This window comes from Cavia porcellus, unplaced genomic scaffold, assembly GCF_034190915.1.
Source record: "Cavia porcellus strain 051 isolate PalLab524CR breed Dunkin Hartley unplaced genomic scaffold, mCavPor4.1 scaffold_20, whole genome shotgun sequence".
Taxonomy (NCBI): domain Eukaryota; kingdom Metazoa; phylum Chordata; class Mammalia; order Rodentia; family Caviidae; genus Cavia; species Cavia porcellus.
The window spans coordinates 24053721-24078625 of record NW_026947503.1 but is presented as its reverse complement, the minus strand read 5'-3'; the positions used below and the strand labels follow the sequence as shown (position 1 = coordinate 24078625).

The following is a 24905-nucleotide window of genomic DNA, read 5'->3' as shown; positions in this document are numbered from 1 at the left end:
AACAAATGTAGGAGTGTAGCTGGGTTTCTGGGACTGCTTATATGAATAAAAATACTCAGGTGAAGTGTTCTTCATTCTGATTTTCCCTAAGTCATATATTTTCAAGCCAGATCTGACAAGTATTTCCAGGCAGTATGTGGAATAATAAAAAGTTTCTAAAGTTTGACACATGACATCTTTTGGGGATCGATAGCAGGAAGTCCTCAAAAGTGAAATCACCCACTTACATAGAATGAATCTTCTGTTTTGACTCAATAATCTTAAAGAAATGGAGATACACAAAGCAAACAAACAAAGAAACCACCCTGTGAAACAACACTGGAGAACATATCATAAAACAGAGGTTTAAAACTCAGAGGGATCCTATTTCTTAGGCATGATACTGGTGATTGTATTTGCTTTTAGGGTTTATTTCAAACTTTAAATTTTATTCAAGTTTTACAGGTAAAAGTACAGGTTGAGTATCCTTTTTCAAAATGCTCAGGATCAGGAGTATTTCAGATATCAAAGTCTTTGGATTTTGGAATGTTTGCATAGACTGCCAGTTAAGCATCACTAATCTGAAAAATCTAAAATCTGAAATATTTCAAAATCCCCAAATTTTTGAGCACCATGTCAATGTTAAAAGAGCTTCAGATTTTACATTTTAGGATTTGGAATACTTGATCCACACATGTTTGTTTTAGTATTGCCACATGCAACACAAGGAGATAAATAGTCCTTATTAAACTTTACTTGGTGCCTGCATTGTAGGTGGAAACAGACTTACCTTAGAGCCATCCCTTCCTGGTGCACCTGGTGGGCCCTGCGATATACAAGGATCCGGTTTAATAGAAAGAAAAGGCATCGGACACATACTTTCCCCCAACAGTAAGTGGATCTTTGGTAAGATACTGACCACAGGGCCCCTCCGGCCTTGCTTAATGTGAGATAGGTCAGGAGATGGTCCCATGGGTCCCATTGAGCCCCGTGGGCCGGGCTGCCCAGGAGGGCCTGGCATGCCTGGGAAGCCAGGGCTCCCCTTCGGTCCTGGTGAGCCTGTAATCAAAGAACAACTCATTAACCCACAGCATGTGGGAAAGCAAGGGGTTCTGGCGGATGAGATTGTCCAGGGGCTGCTGCAGCCACTTTTCCTCGTGCTCTGCCCCTTTGAGTCCACCACAAAGGTGCCCCACGGGAATTTTAAACTTAACCTAATCAAAGTGACTTCCTCATGTTCCTCTCTTTTTACAGACTACCGGTCATAACAGAAACGTGAGAACCTGCCAATATTTTCCTGTTTCCACAATCTCCTTAGCCAATCAGTGACCTGCTCCTTCCCAACGTTACTGATAACTGTCTGAGCCTCTCCGTCTTCTCATCACATCAGGATACTATCACATGTGGGTAGTAACCACATCTGGATAGTGGTTAAGAGTACAAGTTTTAGTGTTGGAGAGACCAAGGTCTGAATCTCTGACTAACTGCTTGTACTCTTTGGACCTCAATTTCTCCTCTCTAAACCTGGGCTAACAAAGTTTTCTTTACAGAATGGCTGTAATGAATGAGAATTAAAACGCACATATACAGAGCACTTGGAATAGTATCTCACATATATCAAGCACTAAAAATAACTTAGGCTTCTGCCTTTCTTTTGTTTGACTCAATTCTTTCTTCATAGCTAGAGTCCCTCTATTTCCTCATCAATCTTATTTATTCCTCACCCACTCTTCACATTTCTGTATTAGTATTATTTTCTAAAATAAGTCTTACTGTGTAGTTTTCCTAATTGCAACTCTTTGGTATCACAGAAGTGGAGTAGCAAACTCTTTCTCCTGCAGCCCTCCTCCACAGTGAGGGTAGAATGTTGTCCTGTCCAAGATTTGCTACAGACTCAAGGCCTGTTGCAGGTGAATGGGCACAGGAAGACCTCACCTCACGGTTCACACGCACAGCTCACCCTTAGGATGACGGCAGTAGCAGCTGATCTGAAAGCGTTCTCTATTCTCACAATTCTATCATGGAGTAGTAACTGAAAGCTATCTCTAGGGGAAGAGCGAGAATACAGAGCGATGTAAGGGCAACTGAAAACTGCGAGTAGAGCACAAACACTCAGAAAACCCCACTGGTATCCTCACCCCAACTAAGCATCAGGCAACAGTATCTCATCACTGGAAGAATTTGAAAATCTGGAAACTGCAAAATACACCCCAACAAAAGAAGAGGGTATCTATCTATTATTCTCCAACAAATGAAGTACAGCATACAATATAAAAAATTTTAAGTGACATGAAAAAGCCAAAAGCAAAACAAAAATGTCAAATGAACAACTAGCAAACCTAGACTTAAGAGATGACTTGGATACTGGAGTTACCTGTCAGGGATTTTAAAGTAACAATAATTAACATTGTTAAAGGTGATAATGGAAAAAGATAGATGGTTCACCCCAACAGATAGACAATTTCAGCAAAGATGGAAATTAGAGGAAAAAAGTCAAATGGGCATAAACACAATATGAAAAGATTCTTGACAGGTTTATCAGTAAATTGGTCACAGTTGATGAAAACACCAATAAAGTTAAAAGTTACATTAACAGAAATTTTCTAAAACTACTAATGGTTTGGCTATATGTCCCCCAAAATCTCACTGTGTTGAAGGGTTGGTTGCTGATGAGCTTTTGGGAAGTGATTGGGTCATGAGAGTTTTAACTTATCAAAATGAGTTAATCTACTGGTGAAATTAAATTGTTTTGAGATAGTTAGGTCTTCCTCATATCACTCAATCACAGATTGAGGCATGACAATGAGTTACTAAGTTTTATACCTACCCAGGAGCATACATCACTATTGAGTGACTACGGTATCTGTAGAGAATTTCGATCTTTGGTTACAGTGTTAAGAGCTCCTGGTTTCATAGCCCTACATGCCCTCTTTAAAGAAATCATAGTTTGATGACATTATTGGAGATGATGGAATTGGGCTTAGCTGAATGGAGTGGATTATGAGGATGTGACCTTGAGCACTGTGTCTGGTACTTGACTCCTCCTCTGTTTTTCTCCATTTCTGTTCCTGGTAGGCATGAAGTGAGCAGCTCCCCTCTGCCATGTCCTTCCGCCATGACATTTCTGCCTCATCGCAAGCTTAGAGCGATGGAGCTGGCTGACCATGGACTGAAATCTCTGAAACCATGAGCCAACATAATCCCTTCATCTTTTAGATCTTTTTTAAAATTGGTACCGGGGATTGAACTCATGACCACCTGCTTGCAAGGCAGGTTCTTATGCTGCTGAGCTAAATCCCTAGCCCCAACCCTTCCTCTTTTAAACTGCTTTTACTAGGTATTCTGCCAAAGTGTTACAAGCTAACACAAAAATGAAACACAAAGAGAAACCAAAAGTAAAACAGAACATCTGAAAGAGTTGGGGTGACATCTGTCTAAATGTCACCAGTGTTTGAGGAGATGAAAGCCCTACAGTTTCCCTTTGTATGCAGTTCAAACTTACAGCACACTCTGGTAGCTCATTCTTGTCTTCCTCTCCAGGCACCTTTCTCACCATCACCGCACTCCCCATTACCTCTCAGGCCCCACACACCCTAAATAAACCCTGCTGCTGCTGAGCCTAGACTGATTTCCTGTTTGGCCTCCATCCTCATTTAATCACCCACCATGGGCCATGTACCTCCAAAAGCACCTTACCACTTCTTCCTGGGAGAATTAACCACTTACTTCATTCGACACCATACTTTCTATATAATAGGATGTATACTATATAATGCATATATGCACAAACATACTCTGCATGTTTATATTATATACATACATATATTTATAGATACACAATTACCTCTGAGCACTCTATCTTAAAATTAGAAGATTTCATAAAAATACTTAGGTTTTGTCTTCAATTTGAAAAGAGGAAGAACAAAAATCTAGACCATGATTCTGCCATTGGCTCAGACAACTGGAGCCCCAAATGGGGGTTGCCTTTTTAAATGGAATTTGTGATCAATTCTCTTCACTCTTGACCCCTTACCCCCAGTCCCCTTCATTCATTTGTGCTAGTCATCTGCACTCTAGATACTGAGGGATTTTTGTTGTTTTTGCTTTTAAAATTCTTTTCAGAGGCCTACATCAACACTGCTTTGGGAATATATACATTGAAGAACAACTGATTTAACTGTTTGTAATACTTGTTTGCATGTGTGCCAGATTTTGGTTATTATCATTTGTCATGGAAGTTAATGGGGAGGAGAAGTACGCAGTGTTTAGGCAGTTACGGTTGTAAATGATCCTAGTGTGGGCTGGGCTTTTGGTGAAGACTGGGGCATCCCACACTTTCACAGGGATGCACGATAACCGCCACACAGGGACAGTTTCAGGGAATGCTTTGCTGGTTCCTCAAGAGTCACGGTTGTGTGAGGTGTTGGGTTGCACCCTTCTCACCTTTGCGGTAGACTTTGAATAAAAACCAGGAAGGATGAGGGAAAAGGGAGTGTGGATTTGAGAGCACCTCTTAAAAAACATCGTGGTGGAAAATTTATCATCTTAACCATTTTAATACATGCATCTCAGTAGTAGTACGCACATTCACAATGTTGTATAAGAGATCTCAAATTTTTCATCTTGTAAATGTCCAACCTTATGCCCACTGAACAATTCTTTCCCATTTCCTCTCTACTTAAGAGCAGTGGCAAAGAGCAGGAAAGGAGATTTAATCAGCATGGCCATGTTGGGAAGCACAGATAAACAGCTTCAAAATCTGTCTTAGAAGGGCTGACAGAGCTTTGAGGTTTTATAGAAAAGGGGAACAAAAGCAAGGGTACAGGATTTGTATAGGTGATAGGTAATCCTTACCAAGTTGTGGTCCTGTTGATCAGCATGTCAGGCTGTGTGGTAGATTAAAAACTGATGGTCAACTTAAACACCAGCTGAGCTGAATCAGCATGGTGCTGAGTGCAGATGGCCCACCCCAGGACTGTTGCCAGCATAAAAAGGAGCCCTGGAGAGGAAGAGTGTGGTTGTTGTTTGGTTCTGTTGCTTCTCCTGTTGCCTTGGGCTCTCCTGGCTCTCAGTTTACTGAGCTTATTTCATGATAAGAGCTTGGCTGTTCTCATCATCAAAGGAGCTCCGGACCTCATTGCTGAGAATGCCTGCTTTTCACTTTGGGGGAACTCTGACTCTTACTTTAAGCATTACTTCTTGGCTCTGGAGGGGAAGATGTGTGCTATTGAATCTCCATGAGAAGCTTGTCCACTGGCTGCCTGATACGAATTCGGCTGTTCTTGTTGTTGGAGGAGCTTAGGACCTCACTGTTGCTGAGGATGGCTATGGTACTTCTTGGTGGTGGCGGTGGGGCTCTAGTTCTTACTTTTGAGCATTGCTTCCTGGCTCCAGTGCAGAACTCTCAGCCTGCTGGCACAGATTCTTCATCCTGCTGGCACAGACTTGCTAGCTTCCACCGTTGACCAGCACACATCCATGAAACAGACTTGCACGAGTCATTGTCATGGGCTTCCAGTCTTAAAGGTGGATTTGTGGAAGGCATTGTCATGGGCCCTACATCTTTAGCTGACTCATGCAGGATATTGCCATGGGATCCAGGCCTTGGCTAGATTTTCTAGGTCTTTAGTATGTGCACAGGTTTCCTGCACTTTCTTTGTATTTAACTCCTTGGGTGACCACTATAAATAATACTATAAATTATGCATCCTGTATTGTCTGTTACTCTCCTTACAATCCCTGACTACAGCAGGTGGATTATGTGAGGTTCTAGGAGAGTCACTGCTTGAGGGCACAATTTGGTTCCCATCATGAGATGATGGTTCCTGCTTAAGGGGGTTTTAGTTCCTGGCATGGGATAAATGTTTCTGGCTGGAAGATGACTTCATTATGGAGTGGGCTGAGAAGCTCTGCTTTTCTTGTATTTCAAGATGACTGCAGATTTAGTATACAATGACTGAAGACTTCTAGGTGTTGTACCAGGTAGGGCCTCTGGAGCTGTACTTTGTATAACCTGGCATTGGATGTCCTGAGCAAATCCTGAAAACTAGCCACTTTTATCTTTATATCCTCAGTCTTGAAGGGAGATGCAATAAGTTGGGCAAATTTAAGGCTAATAAGCCTATCATTTTGGAGACTCCTTAAGTGATTATCAATCATAATGTGCACAGTTAAGCAGGGATCTGACTCAAAGTTTTAAGGTAATAAAAAATGATTATAAAATAAAATCTAAATGCCAAGTTTCATCCAACTTTTAATTACCCACTGGACATCTGTAGGCTCCATTTCTAAGTTTCTATTATATTTCTGTGAGTTTGACTACTTTAGATATTGCATATAAATGCAATGACAGATTATGTGTCTTTTAACTGACTTACTTTATTTAGCCTAATGTTCTCAAGGTTCATTCATATGTCAGTATGTGTCAGAATTTTCTAGTTCAGGGAACAATAGGAAGTTAAATATTGAAGGCGATATTCCATACAATTATGTTTCATGCCCCATCTATTACTGCTAATCACAGTTACATTCCAAACAAGTTTATATGGGAAGGAAGGGGAGCAGATCCTCCAATAATTAAATATTTTATCTCCAATTGCAGAAACACAGGCTAGAGACAACATCTTCCCTGAATTTACCTGATCAATGAACCTTAGACATCACTGTATGTCAAGTACATTTAAATGAGAGGCCTTGACACAAAAGTAGAGTGCCTCATATTTAACAGTGGAGAATAGAGAGCCAAAGCCAGCTCATCACTACCAAAGGCAAAGGATTCCAACCCATTATCTTTCCTATGTTGATGCTCCAACCTGTGACTTATCACAGGCCTTAGAAGGAACTTTTATTTAAAAGTAAGAGGAATGTATTAGCTTTCTAGGTGTTCTGATATATCTCAATGGAGGGCTTCAAAAACACTCTAAGTAGGAAGTGACAAATTCTTCATGTAAGGGTTTAGTTCACTGTAAAAGCTCATTTATCCTCAGTGCTCTCTGTTCCATGAAGGACCATGGACAGCTCAAAGCATATTAGAAACCAAATGGCAGACTAGGAAAGGAAAGCTAGTAAATGATTTAAAAAAAAAAAAAAAAAAGCCAGTCTGTATAAGACCATTTGGATGGCTCTCCTCAAATGCAGAACAATTACTTCTGCATCAGTTAAACCAGGCCCTGTCTCCATGTACTGCTGTATACAGAGTTGGCTAAGCTATTTCTCCCTTCGACTGGCTTTAAGCCATGTAAACTGGGCTAGCTGAGGTACTAACATGTAATCTTTAATGTCCGCTGATAGTTTCATGTTTCCTCACCTCATGTCTCCCTATAAATGGTTGAGCACAGCGGGATGGCAGAGTCACATAGCTCTAAGAATATCAACTGGGTTTAATAATTTCCCAGAGGACAAAGCCTACATATCAGAAACTGATGCAACAGCCTCCTAAACATTCAAATGGTACCTCAACTGAGTTATGCAGCAGATTGGTCTTTCTGCACACTATGCTCTCTGCATATTGCAGAGGTGCCTTCTGGCCACTGGGCTAGCTCAGCTAAAATTACATAATTCCCACCATTCTCATCTTCACTCATTGTGGAGCCACTCCCTACCTCACAAGTTAAAAAATCCTGGGTTAGCATCTGGGAGGGGCCTTTTTCTTGTGAATTCTCTCCTGGGTCAGACTTAGGAGCCCTTGGCTGCCTATAACTATGAATATGTCTTATTGTCTTTATTGTTGCTGTGAGTTACATTGAAGGTGGTAGACTGGAATTAACTCACCGCGATTCTAATAAAGTTTCAACGACATTACAAATAGAAACTATCTGGAGTACAAAGAGGATGGGAAAAGGGATTACAATATTTAGATTACAATACCAGTCAATGCCTCCCGTGCCCTATGGCTGTCCTTGGTCAGAGACATGTTGAATGGCCTGGAAATGAACTTCCCCAGGGAAGTAAAGCAAGAGCTTATTTTATAGAGGAGCAGAGAACACTGGTGGGAATCGAATTGTAAGGAGAGACTCCAGACTACTACTTAGAAACAGCAACAGGCTGCCTATAGGAGGCATCTGCTGGAGAAAAGTGTGACACAATCCAGAGAACCTGAGGTCAAGGAATGAACAAAAAAACAAACCCAAGTTCTGGGCCAGTTCTCTGTTCAGACTAAGACCTACAGTGTCTGTATTTGATGGAGATTAAGTATTGAAGACACACAAATCCTTTAGGAAAGACTGAGTCTTGATTCTTGCTGATTGTCCTACCTAAAACTTATCCACATTCTTTCTACTTGGACAAATTCTACCAATCTTTTATGTGCAAATCAAGCTCCAAATTCCTGACTGCTGCAGGTTACAGCAACTTTTCCTTTCTTTCAGCTCCCACATCAGGATGTATCTGCACACTTAGTTGAGAGCATGTAGAAATTCTTTTTATTTTGTATTTAAAAAGATTTTTATTTAAAGAGATAAAAAGAAAAAAGGGTAGAAATACATAATTTCAAAAAAATAAACAGTAAGAAATCAGTAGTTGATAACTTACATATTGTCCTCTTTAGCAATAGTTGTTCAAATTACAAAAGTAAAACATACAAAGTAGACATTCAAACAGCGAGATTGCAAACAGTTCTGTTCAATGATCCAACAAAAACTTAGTAATATGGTTATCATTCCTACACACTTAAACATACATGCAGTTATATCCTTTAGAGTACTTTCTTTTCCTCTCTTTTTTACAATAGCACTTACATATTTTAGGTTTTATTACTCCTACATTTTTTACTACTTTTTACACTAGAGACATAGTGTGATATTTATAAATATGATTCTTATTTCACCAATGAGTTGTCTCCATTTGCCTATGAAGGCCTCAAGATCATCCTTAGAAACTCTTGTATTCTATTTGCATTCACTGCCTACCTCTTGTCTTCCCTTTTAGAATGTCAGGATGTCATTTCAAACTCTTAACACACTGCTAAGCAAAGATAACCAGTGATCAGACAATGATTTACAATCCTTTGCTAACACTAATATGATTGTGTTTACTGATGTAAAAAATTGATCTGTCTATGGAGGGGCTCATGATAAAACATAAAATACTTTGTAACTGGTTTTTGAAGTTTTCATTGCATTTTTAAATGAAATGATAGGACCAAGAAGGCTGGGAATGTAGTTTGGTATAGAGGCCCCAGTATTGCCAAAAAACCAAAACTTTTTCTTCAAATTAATAAAGCTGAATCTCTAAAACCAAATGCTGAATTGAAGAAGATAGATGAAAAGATCATAAGCTACTACTGATGTGTAATCCCAGCACAGGTAAAGCTATGGTAAAGGAAAGCAGATTGGCGGGGATGGACAGTACACTGACTACAAATGGGTATATGGGAACTTTCGCATAGGATGTTGGTTACAAGGTTGTACAGATTTGCCAAAATTCACCAAATCATAATTTAACATGGGTACATCTTAACTTACAGCTCAATAATGTCTACTTATAAAGAAAATTATATAGATAGAAGTAATAACAAGGGTGAATGTATCAATAAGGGAAGATGGAACAAGAACTGCAGAACAGTGGAAACGAGGCTGGCCAGGAATTGGTAGAACTCAATGATTATACCATGTAGTTTTGTATGTATTCAAATATTTGCATCCTGAAGTTAAGTAATAGCTTGGTAATTCTCTATTAAAATGATCTTCCAGAATCATATCTAATCCCAAGACAGTTACCTTTTCCTCTCAATTTACTATCAGTTGTAAGGGGTTCTCAGGCTGGAGGGCCCAACTTCCCAAGGCCCTGTCAGTAACGTGGGCATGCCTGCTCCCTGAACAACTGCTTCATTTCTTGTGATGAAAGCCGGAGACCACCACCTGGCCCCCACAGAACATGACCTCTTGTAATCTATCCTGGTGATTCTATAAGTCCCCTGGGCTCCTCTCCACACTCACCGGGTGGACCCTGGCCTCCAGGTAGGCCAGGGGGTCCTGGAAGGTAGGCGTTTGAGGCCAGCACCTTGTTGCCAGTGATGTACTTGCCCAGCTCAGCAGCACTGTTGGGGAGCAAAGCAATCTGCAAAGAAAAGGGGACACCGTGGTCAGAAAGCAGTGTCCCGCTGTTTAGCTGCCGCGCCTGGCCATCGGTCTGCAGAGGAGGAGCTGGGCAGATTTGGGGTGCCCTCACCGGCCTCTCTGCATGTCTGGAGGACTCTGGAAATCTCCGCCCAGACTGTTGGAGTCCCCCCAGGCTTCCAGGTGCAGTGAAGGGGAGAGGTGGGTTTGAGGCTTCCACATCAGCCTCCCCATTCCAGTTACACTTGGAGAACTGCTGAGCTCCCGACGGGTGGGCGGGCCCACACTATCAGCCTAGTCCAGCCTGTTTAGCTGCCGCGCCTGGCCATAGGTCTGCAGAGGAGGAGCTGGGCAGATCTGGGGTGCCCTCACCGGCCTCTCTGCATGTCTGGAGGACTCTGGAAATCTCCGCCCAGACTGCTGGAGTCCCCCCAGGCTTCCAGGTGCAGTGAAGGGGAGAGGTGGGTTTGAGGCTTCCACATCAGCCTCCCCATTTCGGTTACACTTGGAGAATTGCTGAACTCCCGACGGGTGGGCCGGCCCACACTATCAGCCGAGCCCAGCCTGTTTTTCGGCCACGCCTAGCCATCAGTGTACAGAGGAGGAGCTGGGCGGATCTGGGGTGCCTGCATCGGGCTCTCCATGTGTCTGGAGGGCTGTGGATATCTCTGCAACCAGGGAGGGTCCACAGGTTCCTGAGGCACCGCGGCCTGTGGTGAGTACCCTAACCCGGCTGCGATTGAAGAACTGTGGAGCTTCCAAGGGGCAGGTGGGCGCACAGTGTCCCTGAGGCCCAGCTTGTCTGGAACTGTGGAGTTCTGAGCAGGCAGAGGAGGACCACTGGTTCTGTAGGCCCAATGGCTTGGGATAGCGCGGTGCCAGAGTCTCAGTAGCTCTAAACATAGAAGGGGATTTTCAACAGATCCTGAGGAAGCTTTCAAATAACACTTGAAACACAGAAATATAGGAAAATGACAAAACGAAAGACCAAATTACAACCTCAAACCTCCAGCCCATCTCAAGAAGCCCTAGGAGCGATGTATATAGAAGAAAATATATCCCATCCACCTCATATATCGGACACAATAGCTACTGAAATTGACAAGCAACTCCAGGAAGCTTTAAAGAAATTCAAACTCGAAATAATCTCCCAGATAAAAGAAGAAATGATAAAAGAAATGAAAGAGATTCTAAATATATCTAAAGAAAACACAGATAAAAAATTGGAGGAACTAAACGAAAAGATAGAATCCCTAGATGAGCAATATAAGAAACAAACAGAATACATAATGCAGATGCACAGAGATATACAGGAAATAAAAAACTCCACTGAAAGTTGTAAAAACCGCCTTAATGAAAGTGAAGATAGAATTTCAGACCTTGAAGACAGGATTGCAGCTAGTGAACAGGAAAGGAAAGATCTTTTGAAAATAACAAGGAATCAGGAAACAACAATACAACAACTGCAAGACGATGCAAAGAAGAATAACATAAGAATGATAGGGATTAATGAAAGAGAGGGAGACAACATGAAGGATGTCAGGAGGATATTTAGAGAAGTAATAGCTGAAAATTTCCCAAGCATGAGATCAGAAACTGACATCAGGATCAGTGAAGCATATAGAACTCCAAACAGTCATAAACAAAATAAAACTACACCCAGACATATAATAATCACCATCCCAGAAATCCAACACAAGAATAGATTATTAAAAGCTGTCAGAGAGAAAAGACAGATCACTTATAAAGGAAAACCTATCAGAATCACAGCAGACTTCTCAGCACAAACGATAAAGTCAAGAAGAGCATGGAGTGAAGTATTCCAGATCCTAAAGTAAAACGATTTCCAACCAAGACTGATATATCCTGCAAAACTATCATTCAAAATAGATGGTGCAATACGATACTTCCATGACAAAGAACAGCTGAAGAACTTCATGAACACCAAACCAACCCTGCAAAAAATATTGAAAGACAGTTTAGATACACAAACAAAAAAACCACTAAGCAAAGCAAATAATTAAACAGAACAGAAAGATCAAGATGCAACAGCAGAGAGATAACATTCCTACAATTAACCAGCATTTAACAGTAATAACCATTAATGTAAATGGTCTCAATGCACCAATCAAAAGAAACAGACTAGCAGAATGGATCAAGAAACAAAATCCAACCATATGCTGTTTACAGGAAACCCATCTAACCCAGAAGGATACTCACAGACTGAAAGTCAAAGGATGGAAAACAATTCTTCATGCAGCAGGAATCAAAAAAAAGGCAGGAGTAGCCATTCTGTTTGCAGACAACGTGAACTTTAAACCAACAATGACCATAAAGGACAAAGAAGGTCACTACATACTCGTAAGGGGAAAACTCCAAGTGGAAGAGATAACTATCTTAAATATATATGCACCAAACTCCAGAGCACCCAGTTATATAAACAATTATTAACAGAAATGAAAACTCAAATTATCAGTAACACAATTGTAACAGGAGACCTTAATACACCACTGACACCAAGGGACAGATCAACCAGACAGAAAATGAGCAAAGAAATAACAGAACTGAATCACACCTGTGAACAAATGGGTTTGATAGACATATACAGAATGTTCCACCCAACAACATCAGAATACACATTCTTCTCAGCAGTACATGGATCATTTTCTAAAATAGACCATATATTAGCTCACAGAACATATTTAAGCAAATGCAAAAGAGTTGAAATCATCCCTTGCATATTATCGGATCATAGCGCTTTGAAATTAGAAATTAATGACAAAGGATACTGCAAAAATTCCGCAAACACATGGAAACTGAATAACACACTCTTGAGTAATCAGTGGGTCACAGAAGAAATTAAAGAAGAAATTAAACAATACCTAAAAGAAAATGAAAATGCAGATACAACTTACCGGAATCTGTGGGATGCAATGAAAGCCGTGCTGAGAGGAAAATTTATTGCACTGAGTTCCCACATCAGGAAAACAGAACAAATACAAATAAATAACTTGATGCTACACCTCAAACAGCTAGAAAAAGAAGAGCAAGTCAAGCCCAAAGCCAAAAGAAGAGAGGAAATTATAAAAATCAGAGCAGAAATCAATGCAATAGAGACTAAGAAAACAATCCAAAGAATCAACGAATCAAAGAGTTGGTTCTTTGAAAGAATAAATAAAATCGATAAGCCCCTAGCCAACCTTATTTAAAAAAGGAAGAAAAAGCTCAAATTCATGCAATAAGAAATGAAAAAGGAGAAATCACTACAGACCCAATAGAAATACAGAGGATCATCAACACCTATTTTGAAAACCTCTACTCTCAAAAGTATGATAACACAGAAGAAATAGACAGAATCTTAGAAGCATATGAAGTACCAAAGCTAGATCAAGAGGATATAAAACTGTTGAATAACCCAATCTCTGCTAATGAAATTGAAAATGTAATTAAGTTCTTACCCACCAAGAAGAGCCCAGGCCCAGATGGATTCACTGCAGAATTCTACAAGAAATATAAAGAAGACCTAATGCCGACACTCCTCAAACTATTCAATGAAATTGAAAGGGAAGCAATCCTTCCTAAGTCATTCCTGGAAGCAAATATTGCTCTAGTACCAAAACCTGAGAAAGACCCAACTAAAAAAGAGAACTATAGACCGATCTCCCTAATGAACACAGATGCAAAAATCCTCAATAAAATATTGGCAAATAGGATCCCGCAAATCATCAAGAAGATTATACACCATGACCAAGTGGGATTCATCCCAGGAATGCAAGGATGGTTCAACATACGCAAATCAATAAATGTAATCCACCATATCAATAAAGCCAAAAATAAGAATCACATGATCATTTCTATAGATGCAGAAAAAGCCTTCGCTAAGGTCCAACACTTATTCATGATAAGAACTTTACAGAAAATTGGAATAAATGGTCTTTACCTCAATATAATAAAGGCCATTTATGACAAACCAACAGCCAGCATCATACTAAATGGCCAAAAATTGAAAGCCTTTACTTTAAAATCGGGCACAAGACAAGGATGTCCTTTATCACCACTCCTATTTAATATAGTACTGGAAGTACTAGCCAGAGCAATTAGGCAAGAGAGAGAAATAAAAGGGGTAAAGATAGGAAAAGAAGAAGTTAAATTATCATTGTTTGCAGATGACATGATACTCTACATAGAAGACCCCCTAAACTCCACTGAAAGACTCTTAGATACAATAAATAAATTCAGTAATGTGGCTGGATACAAAATCAATACTCAGAGGTCAATAGCATTCCTATACACGAACAACAAAATTACAGAGAGGGAAATAAGAGAAACTGGACTATTCACATTAGCAAGCAAAAAAATGAAATATTTAGGAATTACTCTTATGAAAGAAGTGAAAGACTTATACAGTGAAAATTATAATACACTGAAAAAGGAAATTGAAGATGATCTCAGAAAATGGAAAGACATCCCTTGCTCATGGATAGGAAGAACAAACATTGTGAAAATTGCCATTCTCCCAAAACTGTTATACAGATTCAATGCAATCCCAATAGAAATACCATCAACATACCTTATAGGTCTAGAGAAATCACTCCTAAATTTCATCTGGAACCAGAAGAGACCTAGAATCGCAAAGGCAATTCTAAGCAGCAAAGACAAAGCAGGAGGCATCACAATCCCTGACTTGAAGTTATACTACAAAGCAACAGTAGTAAAATCAACATGGTATTGGAATCAAAACAGAGCCGAAGATCAGTGGAATAGATTAGAAGATACAACCACAACTACAAACACACTCAACCACCTTATCTTTGATAAAGGAGCCAAGCAGGTTCACTGGAAGAATGACAGTCTCTTTAATAAATGGTGCTGGAAAAACTGGCTCTCCATTTGCCGAAAACTAAAGCTAGACCCATGTCTATCACCATGTACTAAATTAAAATCTAAATGGGTCAAAGATCTGAATATTAAAACAGAAACACTAAATTTATTGGAAGACAAATTAGGTAGAAACCTTGGAGACATAGGAGTAGGTAAAGAATTAATGAACAGGACTCAAACCGCACGGGACATACTTCCCAGAATCAATAACTGGGACCACTTCTTATTAAAAAGTTTCTGCATGTCAAAAGAAATCTCCAGCATAGTGAAAAGAAAACCCACAAACTGGGAAAAGATTTTAGTGAACTCTTTCTCAGACAAGGGCCTCTTGTCTAAAACATATAAAGAATTAAAGAAACTCAGACCTCCAAAATTCAAAGATCCAATCCAAAAATGGGCATCTGAGATGAATACGCAATTCTCAGATGAAGAAATGCAAATGGCAAATAAATACATGAAAAAATGCTCATCATCATTGGTCATTAGAGAAATGCAAATTAAAACCACACTGAGATACCATCTCACTCCTGAAAGAATGGCCAGGATTAAGAAAATCAACAACAACAAATGCTGGAGAGGCTGTGGGGAAAAAGGAACTCTCCTGCACTGCTGGTGGGAGTGTAGACTGGTACAGCCTTTGTGGAGATCTGTCTGGAGATTTCTCAAAAAGTTGGGACTGGAAATCCCATTTATTCCAGCTATTCCACTTCTAGGCATATTCCCAGAAGAACTGAAAGCATCATACCACAGTGATATATGTGCACCTATGTTTATAGCAGCACAATTTGTAATCGCCAGATCTTGGAAACAACCCAAGTGTCCATCAACTGAGGAATGGATAAAAAAGTTGTGGTATTTCTATACAATGGAGTATTATTCAGCTATAAAGAAGGATCACATTGAGATATTTATCAATAAATGGGCGCAGCTTGAGACCATACTCATAAGTGAAATAAATCAATCTCGCATGTGTGAATACCGAATAGTTTCCCTAATGTAAGTAATGATTCAAATATATAAAAATATGTGGTAATCATGATTCCCCATTAAGTGGCCTTGAAGCCTTATAAAGGTTTCACTCATTAATTAGAAAGGCTTTATTCTGGGCTTCTTGATATGGAAATACTTGAAGCTAGAGTATATGAAGTTTTATCCAAATATTTCAAGGAAAAAGACAGACACTATCGTAACTACTATTAAGTCGGGTTATTTGGTGGTGAAGTACTAGGTTGCTGAAACAGTCATGCTTTGACCTCTATTGTTATATTGTTATGTCCTGTTTTATCTCAATCTCCCCCTTATTCTTTTAAAAAAATTATTTAGTCATTTCTTATGTTTGTCTTAATTAAAGAAAAAATTTAAAAAATTAGGATATATAAATAGAAACTTTTTTTGATTTCCTATTAACTTGTTTTGAAGTCCTGTAATACTCCCACGATCTTGTTTTGACTGATTAGACTCTGTTCCATTCTATATGATAGTATCAAGTTTGAAGACATAGGCAACTACTTTGAAGGCAATAAGATTCACTAAGATACCCATTCTGGTTTGACTATTGTCTTCTTTGGAAGTCCTGTAATGTTTACAATGCCTAAGTTTTATTGGTCTTGTTCTCTACTGTTTTGTCCAACTTTATAATATCTAATGAGATAGACAATTCTTTTTAAGGAAACAAGAGACAACGTTGATAACTATTGTTGATAACCTTGTACTCTGTTCCACACCATGTGCTATGTCTATCCTTGGTTTTGACTGACAGCTTTGTTTTGCCATATTTGACTGTATTCTCTCCCCCCCAAAAAAGTAATAAGCACTAAGGAGTAATAAAATCCAAAATGTGTAAATTTTGTTTTAAAAAAGAGAGGGAAAAAAAAAAGAAAAAAGAAAAAGAGCTCTAACGGATATAACAGCAAGTGTGTTTAGGGGTTTTAAATAGCTGACTATATCAATGTTTTTGGATCATTGAACACAGCTGTTTGCAGTCTCCCTGTTTGAATGTCCACCTTGTATTCTTTGATACAGTGATTTGAGCAACTATTTTCAAGATGATAATATGTAATCTACTAACAGATGATTTCTTACTGTTATGTTTTTTTTTTGTAGTTCTGTATTACGTGTACCCTTACACCGCTTTGTTTTGTTTTGTGTTTTTCTCTTTTTCCTCTTAAATAAAAAAAAAAAAAAAAAAGAAAGCAGTGTCCCTACTGTAAGGGAGACTGTTTGCGAAGGCTGCAAGGCATTTTCATGATTTTTCATTTTAATTGTAGCTAGTTAGAGGTTCAAGGGATTGTAGAGGTTCTCCTCCTACGTTTAAGTGGCTTCCTTAGCTAGTTTGCCTAGCTACCATTAGAACTCATTATCATAATTAACATAACCTGTGTTTCATACTTTCGCTCTGTTAATCAACTACTACTGAGCTCAAACTTTTACTATTTAACTACTAGGTGCTAAGCTGTGTACAGTTCTGTGGCTCCAATGGTGACCAAGACATGGTTAAAGAGCACTCAGCTCTGGAAGTGAGGACCAATAATGTAGTTGACAGTTCACCTCCACTTTTAGGCTGGTTTTCAGTATCAACAGGCAGTAGTGATTTTGGTGGTTTTAAAACATGCCCAGAAGTTCTATGATGCTCTTTTTTTCTTAAAGGAGAGGCTAATTTCCCATCTTAAGGGTGGTCTGGACTTAGCAAGCAGTTTCTAATGAACAGAGTATGATAGAGGTGACAATGTGCAGCTTTCAAAATGAGGACTAAAGGGCACTGAAGCTTTTACCTTGGACTACTAGTTCTAGGGGAATGCAGAAGCCTGCCTGTGGGAGTAAGTGACCTTCACATGCTTTGAGGTCAGGTTAACCATGTAAATACTCAATACTTCAAACTCCATTTCCTCACTGGCAAAAGAGAAAAGTAACATCTACTTCTAGGGCCATAAGGTTTAAGTGGGGATATGTACACCCTGTGCCCAGTACAGTACCTGGAACACACTGTTTAATAAATGGTAATTCTAGTCTCTTCCCTCTGGGGGACTAATTCAGGGTACAAAATCTAGTGCAGAAGGCACATTTCTGGGATTTAACTCCACACCTTTAGGAACCAGGCATCTCGTTCCACTTGAAACCCCAATTAAATCCAGGTACGTTAAGATCCATTCAGACTAGGATACCAGGCTACTCTGGGAACAGGAAGCTCCAGGAATCTTCAACTCTGTCTTCCTCGGGTACTATCATTAGGACTTTCTCTTTGCAGTACTGGGGATTGAACCCACAGCCATTTTCACTGAGTTACATTTCCAGCCTTACTCTTTAAAATTTTTAATTTCAAGGCAGGGGCTTGCTAAGCTGCCCAGGCTAGACTCAAACTTGCTATCTTCCTGCCTCAGTCTTCCAGAGTTCTAGTGAAGGTATCAGAATCCTTTGGTGAGGACAGCCTTGCAGATCCTTGGGTTAAGAGTCCCAACCACCCAGTCTTCTCGATAAAAGTGTGTTTTATCGAGATTTCACTTTAAGAAGATCTAGTGTTCCCGGAAAGATATAAGGACTGTTAGGCACCCTTGCCAGAAATGCCACTCATTCAACAACCCTGTGGTCATTTTTCAGAATCCAGTTGAAGTGACTAAGGATCAGAATTTGGTGTAATTTGAAAGCCCACTCTGCACAACTTCAGATCAGGATCACAGTTCAGACATCATTAGGATGTGGCTGTGATCTGGGGTTTACTTAAAATGGTGCTGGCAATATACTGTCATCACAAGAGACCACTCCAACCCACAAGTGGTTATCTGGAGTCCTGGAGTGAACCAATGGGGGAAACAAGTAAATCCCTTCCAACTACAGGCTAGAAGGTCAACACTAGCAGCTGAAGATTGGTCCAATTTTACTATCTGTTTCCAGTTAAAAAACTAAAATGTGGATCTCATCTGTGGGCTTTGCCAGACTTGCATTAAAATCTCAGGCCTGCCACTTTCTACCAGTGGTATCTAGGTCTCTTCTGTAAGATGGGGGCAGTACCATCCATTCTACAAAGCCTGCCACAGGATTAGAATGGTGACGTCTTTAACACGTCTGAACCAGTGTCCAGTTATTGTCTTAGACACAGCAGCACTGGTCTATCTGGACTTGCCCCTGGCTCTGTTTCTGAGTAGCTGTGTGACTTCAGGTGAATCTTCTGACACTTCCAGCTTTTCCTCTGTATATCTATCAATCAAGAAGTTTGGACCACTCGACCATATCTTGGATAGTGCTGTACTTAAAAATTTACAAGTAGCACTGAAGATGAGAATTGCAGGTGGCAGAGCTCTGTAGCTGCTTCCCAGAGCCCCTCCTGCTGCGTTTGATCCCTTGTTGAAGTTATGAAGTAGCCAGTAAATGTTGATCTCAGCATCCCAACAGATGCATACTGGGGAATTACAGTGGGTTCCTTTCAGCTCCTGCACCAGGATAGGGGTGAGTGGAAAATAAAAGCCCAGAGGGTGCCAAGTATGAGAGAGCAAGCTTATAATAATGCAGTCTGAGCCTTTACTTCATCATTATGTTATATCAGCTTTGTAAGGACACACATTAGCTGTTGGCATGACTCATGAGATGCTGCCTGTAAAGTACTTTGCAAACATTGCCAAAGATTAATGTTAACTACTTATTTGATAAACACTTACAGAGCTCTCTCTAGGTGACGAGTACTTCTCTCGGTCCTTCATTAATATTAATTTGATCATTATGAATACCCTGTGTAGCAGGTTGTATTATTACCCATTTCTTGTAAGGACTGAGGCACAAAGAGATAAATATTCTTACTTAGGGTCACATGGCATGTGGTGGGGAATTTAACCCTAATCAATCTGCTTCTAGATTGTGCTTTTAATCATTACATCAAGTAGTATTACATTAATATTACAGAACTTGGCTAAAATGACCCACAGTCACGTTAAGATGAATTGGTCTTCCCAACAATCCTGAGAGACTCATTTACAGAGTAAGTGGATCAAGGCAGCAGAGGAAGCCATGATCTACTGAGAAGCCATACACTGCCTCGAAGGCAGCACTAGAGAGAGGAAGGGCAGCTAGCAGGCTGCCATCTGTTCTTCTGAAACTGCTTCAACCTCTCAATTTCTCATGCCTCTCTAACCCCTCTTGATCTAGCCATCATCCACGGACCCACACTGTTGGTTTGGTTTGTCGTTAGATAGTAAGTGTACTTCAGGTATGACTTGATTCCATACTATTATATGTTTCCTCATTTCCCACTTCACAAAAGGGCACAGTAAGTGCTCAATAAACACTAGATCATTATTCTTCATTGACTACTCATCATGGGGAGAAGTTGCTGGTTTAACAGTGAAGAGATCCCTGCCTCCCTAGGCAGCCACCAAGGGAGACTGAACACATCAAACATTTGGGTAATCTAGGACCTACCAAGTCCAGGCTTGCTGGCAGGGTCCTACGTCTCTAGGGTCTCCTTCCCTGAAACTCTTAAAGCCATCCACTCAATCTCTGCTGCAGGTGACTTTAAAAAATATTCAACAGGCTTCTTGGTTCTCCTTTTAATTCAGTGCTCCAACAAGACTCAGACTTATTCTAAGTTAAATAACATATTTTATCTATCCCCAAGTTCCCTTACTTAGTCATCTATTTTCTTTCAATATCACAGGAAAGAAATGAAAGCGGCAAACACACTGTGTTCTGCATTCTATTTAAAAAATTTTTCAGTAGAAAATAAAGCATAGACTCTGGAAACCTCAATAAACAAATGTGTTTCAGGAAATCATCAGAAATTAAGTATCCCTTTAATGACTGCTCAAGTTAACAAACAGAACTTTGCCAGTCACTCCAGATTTCCTTTTCCTGTGCCCCATCCTGGTTTCTCACCACCCCCAAATTAAACACTATCCTGATTTATATTACTTCTTGTATTTAAAAAAATAATTTACCACCCAACAATGTACACTAGACACTACAGTTTAGTCTTACTCATTTAATACATCTTTTAAGTTCCTTGTTTTGGCAGGTTTCTACTTCACCTGTCTTTTCTTTGTAATTTGCCCCTTGAAGAATCCTGGCCATTTGAAGGGGAGTGTTTCTCACAGTCAGAATTCTGCTGACTGTACACTCACGGTGCAGTTCAACATGTTCACACACCATTTAATACTGGGGGTGGGCCACCTCCAAGACACCTGGTACTTACTACTTGGCCAATGTTTATTTGGGCAGCTGTCCTGTGCTTTTTGGCAACAGAACAGATGGCACTGCCAGCACCAAGCTGATGTTAAAACCAACTGATGACCGAAGCACCAACACAGAAGTGAGAAGAGCTTGTATTTGGTCTGCTCTTTTGGGCAGTTAATTTATCTCCCTAAGAATATGAGAATCTTCCTTATAGGGATCTGGCAACAATTAAATGAGATTTTCGTTATAAAACTTCTTTATGTACTGCACAATGCAACACAGTCTAACAGTCACCTTTAAAAATGAACTGCTCTTCATAACATTCCATGCATGTCAGCATCAGCTCAGAAGTGTCATGATGCATTTGCAGGGAGAATTTGGTGTAAGGCAGAGAACAATTCTAGTCCAATCCAATGGCATGAGCATTATTGGAACACTAATATGACCTTGGAAATTTTTATATAGCCTACAGCAAGATTTTTGAGGCTGACAGGTTTTTGAGGCAAGCTTTTAAATCTCTTTTTAATATTTCTTCTTTGATGAATCATAAAATTTCACACAGAGGTTAAGACAAACTTACCAAATGAATTTCTGAATAACTTGTGACATTTAACTCTACTATTCCAAAGATCACTGCAACTAGAGAGAATTTCCCTACAGCTTGTGGGTTATGTTCAGAAAAGTAAAGTGATAGTAACCTAGCTTTATGCCTTGAGACGACAATCACCTGTATTCTCCAGGTCTTGGTCCTCCAGAATATGAAATTTTCTCATGGAGCCTCTTTTGGGTTCATTCAATAAATAACAGCATTAATTCAAGCTTAACCTGGAGATCTTTATGTGGGATATATTTATTTATATCTCCCTGTGTTTTTACCAGCATATAATATAAAGTTTTCTGCCTGGTCTCCCAATCAGATCACAAACTATTTAGGGTTATATCCATATTTTACTAATGTTTATACAATACATACATATGTGCCTCTACTAAAATCGATGTCTTCACCAACAAAGCACAAGAGCCCTGCAAAGATACTTTTCTTCTCATCCTGTTGATTTGTTTAACAGAGAGCTGTTGTTCTCATTAGGGGCCAGCTGTTAGTTTGTTGCACATGGAAAAGAGATTTTTTTTTTCATGTTTACATTTTTGCCTTTTAGAAGGACTGGTGACCAAAGTTAAACAGATTATATACAACTCTTTGATCTACTAAGAGACTTGAGTTGAGGCAATTACATAAACAAACCAGTAAGTTTATGTTTCATCAGTATAAGAGCAATTCCAGAGTTGCTGACAAGCTAGCAAATGGACTGACCTCAGGTATATAAAGACTGGTTATCTGGGTCCAGAAGGTCATCCAAGAAATCAGGTCACCAGATCCATTACAGGTCCCTACTGACAGCATGATGATGTGACCAGAGAACTGGAATCCCACCAGGCACCCGTGGAGCCTTATGTAGAGCGAATCAGTCCTTACCCTTGGTGACATAAAGTACCCACATGGGTACTTCCCTACATGCCTAGAGCCCAAAGTGCAGACCATAATTTTTAAATATGAAAAATAAAATTGCTATAAAGATCATAAGTCTACAGAAGTTTAGAAAGAAGATGCTATTGGGAGAGCACAGGTTACATAAAATCACAGAGGTCTTTCCTAGATTCTATAAGGCTGTACATTCATTTCATAAGAAACTGCAGTAGTCACAGCGTTACTTATGTGCTCCTTACCATCATCTATTTTGATAACCACCTCCTCCATTCATTTCCATCATTGCATTGGTTACCTTTAGATGGACAGCTTAGGAGTGGGAAAGCATCCTGAGTCCAGACCTAGTTGTCATCAACCACTGTGAATGCTCAATACAGGAAACTTATTTTCATACTGACTTAAACCTTTCCTGCACTTCATTCAGACAAGTCCTTCTTTCATTATCCTTCACGACTTCCTCGTGCTCAGGAGTACCTTCTGCTTCAGCTGCAGCACGGTCTGCTTCATCTGGTGGAATTCCTTGCACGTGGCACAGCAAGTCCCAGCTTTCCCCGTGTTCTCAGACTTCTCCTCGTGCCCTGAGAAAGGAGACAGGCTCAGTTCTGTCTAGGAAACTGGAGGAAACCCACACCCAGAGAGACTGTATTACGAAGGGCTGCCCTGGGGTGGGGTGGAATATAGGAGGGATTAAATACGGGGAATGTTCTACTTCTCAGGCCCCTTCCAGCATGCCCTGTTGTCAGGGAAGGGAGCCAAGAGGCTCCAGGTTTTCTTTGGGCTCAGCTGTTCCTATTTAAGTATCCCAACTATATAAAGATGTGGCCAGCATCCCTTTCATCAGTGCCTTTCATGTGGACATGGGAATCATGGTGTTTTTATTAGTGCCTGTCCAGAAGGCAGGTTCTATAAATCTGACATTATTTATAGTACCCTCCAAAAGGCCGATGTTCATTTCTACACATATCTCCAGCTCAGGCAATGGGACTTGCAAAGCTGGTCCTCATCACCTCTGACCATCTCTGTCTCAACAAAGGGCATAGCTGGGTTGCATGGGGCCAAGAAGTGGAGATAGGGTTAGGGTTAGAAGACAGAATGGTTAAGACAAGTATCATCAGGCAGCACAGAGAGAGTCAGAAGGTGGCACTGCCCAACAGTCCCCATTCCAGTGGAATCGATGATCAGGCTGGAATAGATGATGTCATTCAACTGTCCTTAGGTACAACTAACCAAGTACACCTGGAGCCTGTGTCGCCTTTCCGTGCAGGAATCCAACAGTCAGCACAGTCAAAGTTGGTTAAGGCTTCCATTTTTCACCACAAAATATACAACTGATACAATTCCATTCATCTGTACATCTATCTGCATCTCAAGCCACCTATCTTTCTAATCTTTTTCTGTCTGGCCACCCATCTTATCTTCCCTTTCTTCTATCTAGCTATAGAGGACCTACTATTAGTCCCTGTGTGAGGTGCTCCAAATACAAAATAAATGAAGATACCACTTTTCACAACTTACAACTGAACTTTCAGAAACTAGCCATGGTGGCAGAGCTGGGCCACAGGCACAAGAGTTAGCCCATCTCTGACTTTCTACTTTTGTTACTCAGTGAAATTTCCCAGTTGTTATAATTAAGCAATTAGACAATTTTGGGATAGGACAGACCACTGTAATCAATTTCTAGGTTCTATTTCAGGTGGATCATAGAATGTTAGAACTGAAATTTCTTTAGTTACATGTCAGAACAAGGTCTCTCATAATGCCATGTGCAGCCTATGCACTTACAGGGCCCAGCTGGCTCTTGAGAGGGTGGGTGATGTGAAATAAGCCTGCTATTAGAAGTTCTCTTGAGAACACCTCAGGGCCATCTGCAGGCTCCAAGAAGATGCTCTGCTGAGCTACCTTTTCCACAAAAAGGTCTTTATGATTTTTTTGCAGAATTATCAGAAGATAGAGAATCAAGATAATTTGTAGCATTGTCAGAAGATGGAGAATCAAGATTAATGCTATCCAGAAGACTTGAAGATCCCACTGACAATGAAGTGTACAGCAGAATAGAAGCAGTATGTGTGATGGTACATTCAGATTAGTCAGGATTTGAATCTCAGCACTGTCATTTAGTACTTACAGGTGGGCAGGGCATCTATTCCTTCAGGGGTAAAATGGTAATAGTGCCTGTCACTGTGATTGCTTTGAGGAGTCATTGAAATAAGACATGTAGGTCACAGAACAATGCCCTGCCAACGCCAAGTGCTCCACACATGGTACTCACTGTGATTAATATTATTATTACTCTTTCCCTACACAATTAGAAATGTGTGGTAAGGTACTAGAAATCATTTGTGATGGTC

General features: G+C 40.1%; 1 protein-coding gene and 1 non-coding gene across 2 annotated transcripts in view; both read right to left on the bottom strand.

The window, feature by feature from the left end:
• Positions 1-24905, bottom strand: part of Ccbe1 (collagen and calcium binding EGF domains 1) — a 260835-nt gene that overhangs the window by 5651 nt on the left and 230279 nt on the right. Inside the window, exons 6-9 of the mRNA XM_013157228.3 lie at positions 23032-23135; positions 9915-10035; positions 899-1038; positions 770-805 (exon numbers count right to left, since the gene is read on the bottom strand). Coding sequence (XP_013012682.3) covers positions 770-805; positions 899-1038; positions 9915-10035; positions 23032-23135 — 401 coding nt within the window. The remainder of the gene's footprint in view (positions 1-769; positions 806-898; positions 1039-9914; positions 10036-23031; positions 23136-24905) is intronic.
• On the bottom strand, positions 2795-2922 carry LOC134471886 (small nucleolar RNA SNORA25). Its single transcript, XR_010041592.1, has one exon. It is a non-coding gene; the product is annotated as a small nucleolar RNA SNORA25 (small nucleolar RNA).